The 7,950-nt window shown below is 47.4% G+C and overlaps 2 protein-coding genes across 2 annotated transcripts in view; one reads left to right on the top strand and one right to left on the bottom strand.

Moving 5' to 3' along the window:
- Positions 1-4,070, bottom strand: part of UIMC1 (ubiquitin interaction motif containing 1) — a 35,010-nt gene extending 30,940 nt beyond the window's left edge. The window contains exon 1 of the mRNA XM_010001987.1: positions 3,921-4,070. Coding sequence (XP_010000289.1) covers positions 3,921-4,070 — 150 coding nt within the window. The remainder of the gene's footprint in view (positions 1-3,920) is intronic.
- Positions 4,071-4,705: 635 nt separating this feature from the next.
- ZNF346 (zinc finger protein 346) overlaps positions 4,706-7,950 on the top strand; it is a 12,373-nt gene continuing 9,128 nt past the window's right edge. The window contains exon 1 of the mRNA XM_010002099.1: positions 4,706-4,732. Within this exon, the coding sequence (XP_010000401.1) occupies positions 4,706-4,732 (27 nt within the window). The remainder of the gene's footprint in view (positions 4,733-7,950) is intronic.

Raw genomic sequence — 7,950 nt, 5'->3', positions numbered from 1 at the left:
TACACGTTTAGTGGAAGGCAGAAACTATTCTTCTTTGTTTGTTTTTTTTTTAACCTGCTTGGTTTCACCAGACAGCAGGAAATCAAATTCCCATTTTAAAAATGCTTTTGCACACACTTAAGAGAACATGACTCCACCAGCAGAAACAGATACAGCTCCACTCACTTCTAAAGCCCATAAATGGAAGCCAGTAGCCAGCCTCCCACATCCTGCTCCCTCGAATCCACATCGTAAACCACAGAAAACAGCTTCGACTGGCTCAGGGAAGGAAAGGCCACAGAAGAATGTCTCCACAGCTAACAGTGCAGACTGCAAAGTCAAAAGGTCTGGGTAATTTTACTGCTCAACTGCAGTTGGGACCATCTAACAATAGGCCATGGCCAAACACCACACATCCTGCATGGGAAATATGCAGATGAAAACCAGACTAATTTATTTTTAAAAGCCAATTAGATGTTGGAAGTGCCACGTTTGACTCTAGCCAAGGCGGCTGCTGAAATTAATACCACTCCCTATTTTATTAGTCTGACTTCAGTTCAGAATCTGCTTCAGCTCTGCTCTTTCAGTTCATTAGAACAAACCTGCTGGAAGTGGAGACTCGAACGAGGAGACACAACAGGGCTCATGCCAGACATGTAGGTCCTGACACATGGGAGGGAAGCCTCTGTAGAAAAAAGGGCTTTTACCAGGCTATGAGGAGCCTGGATTCAGACCAATCTGATTTTGAGGAGTGACTGCAGCAGAGTTGCCAAGCCTCCTTGGGAGCACAACCATACTGCCTCCTTCTCTGGGAACTGGAGGCACCAGGTCCCTCGGTACTGCAGCAGAGCCTGTGGGGACAGCAGGGTGCTGCAGCAGGACTCCATGTGGCTCTGCTTCACTCAAATGGTCAGCACTGTGAGGTGGGCATTGCCATCCTACCTGAGATGCTTCCTGCACCATCCTCTCCATAGCAAGATGTCCTACAGGGCATGCCTGGTCCCAAAACAAAGTGCCCACTGCTGCAGTTGATGGAGAACAGGACGGGATGGTGGCTGGGTATTCCAGTCAATGCTCAAAGACACTTCCCTCTTTCTACCAAAAGCCAACATCTTATCTGGAACATCCACATGCCTATTTACCCAGACTCTGAGTAAACACAGCAACACTCAGCCAAAGGGATGTTCTACACCAAAAGGAAGACAGGCCTTAGCTGCCACACAGAAATAGACAGCACCATCACCCTGGAATCTTGTCATGTTCCCCACAGGCTGGCAAAGCTGATGAATTTGGTAGAAAGAGACTGTGAGACTTCATGCAAACTCTATGAGTGGAAGCAGGTACTCTGAGACCTCCCAAAGGATCTAATGAGGAAAAATTAACCCTTCTGAAAGGTCTCACAGCAGATCAGCAGCATTTTGGGATCAATTGCACTGAAGGCTGCAGATCAGTCAGACAGGTTAGCACAACTACTGGGGCTCTGGCTGTGCTTCGTGCTCATATTTGGCCAGGTCTCCTGCTGGGTGACAATCGTCTTTCAGGCTTCAGAAAACCTCGAGGGTCAAAGAGTCTTTATCAACAGCCCAGTTCAAGAAGGAGGGTCATGAGACAGACCAGGAGTTGCTATGCTTGAAGAGAGGTTTTGTAACCACTATTTGAAATATTGTGTATTTGTGAATGATCACCTCTCTTCTGGCATGGGCAACCAATCCCCCACAAGATTTAAATGGTTGGGGGAGACAGGAAACACTCTACTCATTCGTCATGTCTGCATTTCCAGAGACACAGCCTGCACAAAGAAGGTTGTCTCCTCTTGTTTTGACAAGATCCTTACCAAAGAAAAAAAGAAGTGTTTCCTGAATTCAGGATTATATATAGCAGAGATCAGAAAGCCCCATGTCCAGAAAAATTCCTTCTGATGCAGCTCTGCAGATGCCACAGCATAGACATGAGCAAAGAAAGAAAACTTGGCAAAATAACATGGATGAGCTTGATAATCCAGCACGACTGAAAAATTCCTGGGAGAGGCAGTCTGCCAAAGATCATCAAAAGTGAGAAGCTGGAGGCTTTCCAGGTGCAGCTGCTACAAGATCTGCTGGTCTGGAAGCAGAACTAGGGACTTGTTCTATAGATACCTGCCAAGAGACTGCCAAGGAAGAAAGCCATCGAATCAATGATGCCCAAATTGTCCTTGTAGCTTTTGATTCATGAGGAACCATGTCCTAACAGATGCAAGATTAATTGAGAATGTATTGTTCTCTAAAATTGCTATTGATCTGAGCTTCCCACACCTCTTCTTGAACACATAACAAGGTCCTACTAGAGCAAGAACAACAGTTACAAGGTTTGCAATTGAAATTCAACTTGATGTACACTGAAGAGCTGAGACAGTTACAGAAGCCAGACAGTTTGGTTTTTTTGAGATCCCAAGTAAATCACATTTTTGGGTTTGATTTTGCAGAAAACAACACGACAAGAGACTGTGGCACTGGATCTGGAAGCTGATGACTCACAGAAAGAGACTGAACTGAACTGAATAAATCCACTCATTCAACTGACTGAACTGTTGTCACTTAAACAGAACCTAATTGGCTCTTTAACGGCCTCTCTGAGCATATCCTTTTCTGTAATATGACCGATTATGCCATCAGAATTTATTGTTTATAGACAAACTTACAGAACAGCCAGGGAGCCTAACCTTTTTATAGATGTGTTTTAAGAGACGTTTGTTTCCTCTTTTTCAGATACGTGCACATTGAGATGAATAATTGCAGACAATAACAGGTCCTGATCTTTTATGTACTGCAGCAGCTCTTAGAGCTGCTGATTTCTTTTTTCCTTATAGGTTTCACAATAAAGGCCAGTGATGCAGCAGACATCTGAAGTTAACTTAGCATATTGCAGAGCTAAGGGTTTAACCCCACTGAACTATTACTGCCATATGTTCCATTTCTTTCAGGGAATTTCCCAACGGGAAAGAACTCAGACAATGTGAAGAAAAAACATCCAATATAATTTGCCCTACAGCTTCTTACTGTTTATTTCTAGTGCTTTTCCTCTCCTCACATGATAATCGCCTTATTGTAGAGAAGCACACTGCAGATGCGGGACTTGATTTAAGATCTACAGCTTGAGAGTGAACTGAAAGGCTTTTGAAAATGGTGGAATTACAAAAAGCAGCTTAGGATCCCCAGTCACCAGCAAGACAGAGCAAAGCTTTAGCAGTCACACATAAAAAATTGATTCCAATATAATTTCCTCTCTTGCACCTCAAGTTGAGAACAGATTTTCGGGGTGCTGGGTTTCCCCCAGGCAGGAGTTCCTGCACTCATCCCAATGCCAGGGTCACAGACACAGACATTTCAATCTTTTAGGGTAAGGATGATGTTTGTAAGACGATGATTCCATGATGCTAGGGATCACTGAGCCTTTATAGCTCAGCCAGGTGCACCCACACTGCAGTTCACCTTTATAGCTTATGGAAATGGGTTAAAAAAACAGGGTTCTGTAACTCAGCATCAGTTCACCAGACACCAGCTGTGTCTGAGCTACTCACAAGCCTGTGTTCTGAATCATTTTCTTATCTATTTGCACATAATACAGAATCACGTTTCTACGGTTTAGCTGAAAATCAATCAAATAAAAATTATGAAAAAAGATTTGTAAAGGGATTGAGGAAAGGTTACTTTTAAATTACGTTTCAAATTCAGTTCTGAGAGGATTTGGTTATCAAATCCCAGACTCATAACTCATACTCACGAAGCACACCATTCATTTTCTAGTCAAATAGGATTTGAATCATCTCACATGTAAGAAAAGGAACAGCACAATGCCCTCTGTGCAGAGCCTGACCCTGGCACACACAGGGCGAGATGCTCAGAAATGCTCCCACAGCAGCAGGGCCCAGCCCAGGCTCTGGACACCACAAGCCCATCACTGACCTCTCCATCGCTGTCAGATATGACAATAAATGCATCCACAAAACTGCGCTTCTTCTTGGCATCAGCTGGGTTCCTCCTCTCTTCCTCCTCTTCCTCCCCATCCTGACCTCGAGAGTCCAGGCCCTCCGTGGGCTTCTTCCTCCTCGGCATCCTTCACTCTGAAACAGAAGGGAGTATTAAAAGCCATTTGTTTCCTTCTGATTCAGATTGAGCCTAACAGCCATCCTTTTTTTGCTATTTTTAGGCAACTACCCCAGGCACTAGAACCTTATTACAAACCGTGGTGGATTTACTGTTACTGGGAGCCACATGTACAAGTCACCACTCATCTAGTTTAGAATACTTCATTATAGCTGATTGCTAAAAAGGGGTTTCAGGGGAACAGCAACACAGACCAATGCCACTCCCTTGCTTCAAAGCTAGGAGGCTTTCCTCTTCTTAAAGCTCCTCAGCAAACTTCTCTGAAGCACCACCTCACAGCAGGTCTCCCATCCTCCAACACAATGCCAACCTCCCCCTCCTCTGCCCCACACCTTCACCATCCTGGTGTGGAACAAACCAGGCTGTGGCAGCAGATCAAGCTTGCATGCTAGAACAAGAAGCCACCAGAGCACAGCCATGCTGTTTTGCTTTCAGCACAGCAGCTGTGCAGAAGGCTGCACCAGCACCAGGAGAAGGGAAAACACAGAAAATGGCAGTAGGCAGGCTGGAAACAAGACAACAGGTTTTTCTCACAGCCTGGACTTCTCAGTGAGCATCAGCCTCCGGAAGCTCTCTGCGCAGACATGCCCGAACCATTTGAAATAGAGAAGGTACTTGACAAACAGGGAGGAACCTGCTGAGTGTTATTAGTGCAAACCTGAGTGCTCTATGAAGAGCACAACTGAGGGCAGGTGCCCACACAATGCGAGCTAGTCCTTCAGTATCTCCTTTCCTTGCCAGCCCATAGACTGCTGGAGAGTCATGCACAGCCAGCACTGGCTGCTGTGATCAATGACTGAGAGAGAGGATCAGGTTGAGATCTCTGCAAACAGCAGCAGCAGGACAGCACACGGAGTTAAACCACCCTTTCCTATCCGTGTTTACCCATTCGGCAAAGAACTTGACAACAACATTCAGTGCTTCCTGAACTGTGATCTAGAAGAGCCTTACAAGCAGGCTGAGCACGATCAGCTCTGATTAAGTTAGAATTAAACATGTGCAGAACAGTTAAGCAACAAGCCCCTTGTCACACATTGGAGAACTGCAGAGCTGGAAATGCAAGTCAAGTTGGCTGGTCCCCAGACCATTGTACTTCGACAGGATCATCCTGCCTTCCTTCAAGATCACTGAAATAGCCCAATTGTGCTGCTTAGATCTAAGAGTAAGAGAAGATGCAACAAAGACCCCACATTACCCAACACAGAGTCAAATCCTCCTCTGTAACACCACAACATTGCAAACAGCCGCTGTGTGCAGACATACTAATGAGCCAGAAGTTCAAAATCCCCACCAGCGCTGAGAAGAGCAGTGCGCTGCTCCATCTACAGTCCGAGGCAGCGAGGTGAAGCCGAGAGAGGAACACGTGCATTCCCTCCCTACTATCTGCAGCCTTCAATAGCTCCCTTAGCCTCTTTGCCTCCCTTCCTCTGCAAATACATGCACACACATGCCCGGAGACAAAAGATGATTATCCTGGTGAGTCATGACTGGCACTGAAGGTTTGCTGAGCCCTCTGAAAAAAGAATATTGTACCAATGACATGTACCACTCCAGGAGCATCTATAACCACCACTGCAGTCCACAACTGTTGGTCTGCTCAGGAAGGGGAAAATAAAAGCAAGCACTGCTTTTGGAAAAGCACTGGCTTCTGCAAAACAAAGCTGTTTTGCTCCAGTTGAGCTGAACTCAGCTGTTGTTGAAATATCCTGATTATGCTTCATCCATTTTTTATCTTTTGCTCCCAAGAGTCTCTTTGCCCTCTGCCCAAGCCTCACAGACAGCTGCCCAGACCTTCCCCCCAAAAAGGGAGTCCACTGAGGTGGGGAACACTTGCTTATCAGAAGAAACACACAGAGGTGTCTTGGCAGGATGGTGGGGAAGAGCACTGGAGAGGCCCACACCTCCAGTACAAGAGCCTACGCAGGGTCACTCTGGTTCTGGAGAGGCAGCCTCTAAACCTTTCAACCACCAAAAGGAAAAGCAAACAGCAAGAAGCAACTGCCACATTGTTGTTGTTTTTCAAATCCATGCTGGTATCAGTAGCTCTCTGACTCTGCGATACATCTTCTGTCTTATGCACTCTGCTAAATAAGAGATCACTGAGAAATATCAGCTGGAGTTATGATGAGTCACCTACCTTCAACATTTAAAGGAAAAGAAAAAAAAAAAGATGTAAGAGATGTAACCACACAACTCCCACACCGCTTCTGAAAATGAAGGGACTTGTGGCAAAGAGAGTCTCTGGAAATGTAACTAAGGGAACAAGACAAGTAAGAGATCACTTGTAGCTGTGCTAGTCTGAGGCTGTGAGTAGGAGAGAGCAGTAACAGCTTTTATTAGACAAGCTGGTGAGGCTGAGGGAAGAAAACGCACATCAGAGCACACACCCCCCCTCTTCAGGTAGGGAAATTAAGCACAGAAGCTGTACTTTGCTTTTAGCACTCTGGGCATGGACAGTTGTTAGTACCTGAGGTGACAAAACCTTGCATTCAGGCTCAGTAAAAAAGGGCAAAGACTGAATTATCTAAAACTACCTTCACAGTTTGGCTCACAGACTCACTTTCCAGTTATCTGTTGGGTTGTGGGGTTTTTTTCCAACTCTCAGTTTAAGAGAATTTCTTTGTAAATGCTCTGACAGCAAAGGTCACCTCCTGACAAGGGACCTGCACATGCCACGCTTCTCCAGTCACATTTTTTGGGATATCCTTGAAGATCCCCAACTTGTGATTATTTGTCATTTTCCCTCTCATCTATCATTTTGATGAATCAGAAAGCAATTACCGACAGAATAATTCTAAATCTTGACACTGCAGCTACAGACCTGCCAAGCTGTGACAGCTTGAAAAATGCTTGAAAATGAAGCCAAAAATGAATGACTCTCATCCCCGGAAGAGTTTCTGAGCCATTTGAGACACAGCCTGTCACTTTGTAAACAACTCCCCCCACCTCAGGATAGAAGAGGCAGGATGCTCCCATGTTCAGGCAGGTCAGCACCACATGCCTCCCTGGAAATATCATCCCTGGACCCTCAGCTCGACCCGGCAGGCAGGGCCCAGCTGATGCTCTGCGAGCAGCAAGAGATGAGGGCTCACAACACCCCGGGGGGAGAGGAATTGTTTACAGAATGTATCCATTTATAGAACTAGCTTTTCACAAGGAGGGATCCAGGGACCTCAGAGGCCAAGCACTGTGCATCTCAAATGCTGCTGAGTGTCCCGGGAGATGTTAACAGCTCACCTGCCCTCCAGCCAAGCCCAGGCATGTCCTGCACACAGCACCTCTCCCTCCCCCATGGCCAGGCCCTTTGGGGAGGTGGGAGAGAACAACACCTTCCCCAGCATCCACCCAAGGTCCTCCTGTCCCCTTCCCAACCCACTGCCCTCGGGCACAGAGAGGACGGCTGGGCTGATGAGGACAGGGTCAGGGCTACGAAAAAAGCATCACTCTGAGAAGCAGGGATAGGGGTGATGACCTGGGGAGGAGGGTCAGCCATGGGGGGGTTAATCAAGGGGCAGCCCAGAAGAGAACGGAGCCAGCCCTGGGAGGATAAAGCAGGAGGGGCAGGAGCTGGCCCTGGGGCCTAGCTTGGGGGGTGCCTCAGTGAGCGCGGCCAGGACAGAACTCTGGGGTGTCGGTTTTGGGGTGCCCTCCCCAGGGAAGGACCTCGAAAGAGGGGGCACCAGCAGGGCATCCCCGGGAAGGGGCACAGGGGTGTCCCCGCGCCCCGGGAGGGGGCGAGCGCTGGGCTCCGGCTCCCGGATCACCCCGGGCGGGGGCTGCAGGGCCTGCCCGGGGAGCCAGGGATCCCGCCGCCGGACGAGCCCGCTGC

This window comes from Chaetura pelagica, unplaced genomic scaffold (assembly GCF_000747805.2).
Source record: "Chaetura pelagica isolate M959 unplaced genomic scaffold, ChaPel_1.0 scaffold356, whole genome shotgun sequence".
Classification (NCBI taxonomy): domain Eukaryota; kingdom Metazoa; phylum Chordata; class Aves; order Apodiformes; family Apodidae; genus Chaetura; species Chaetura pelagica.
The sequence above is the reverse complement of the archived record's forward strand: the minus strand, read 5'-3'. Positions and strand labels throughout refer to the sequence as shown.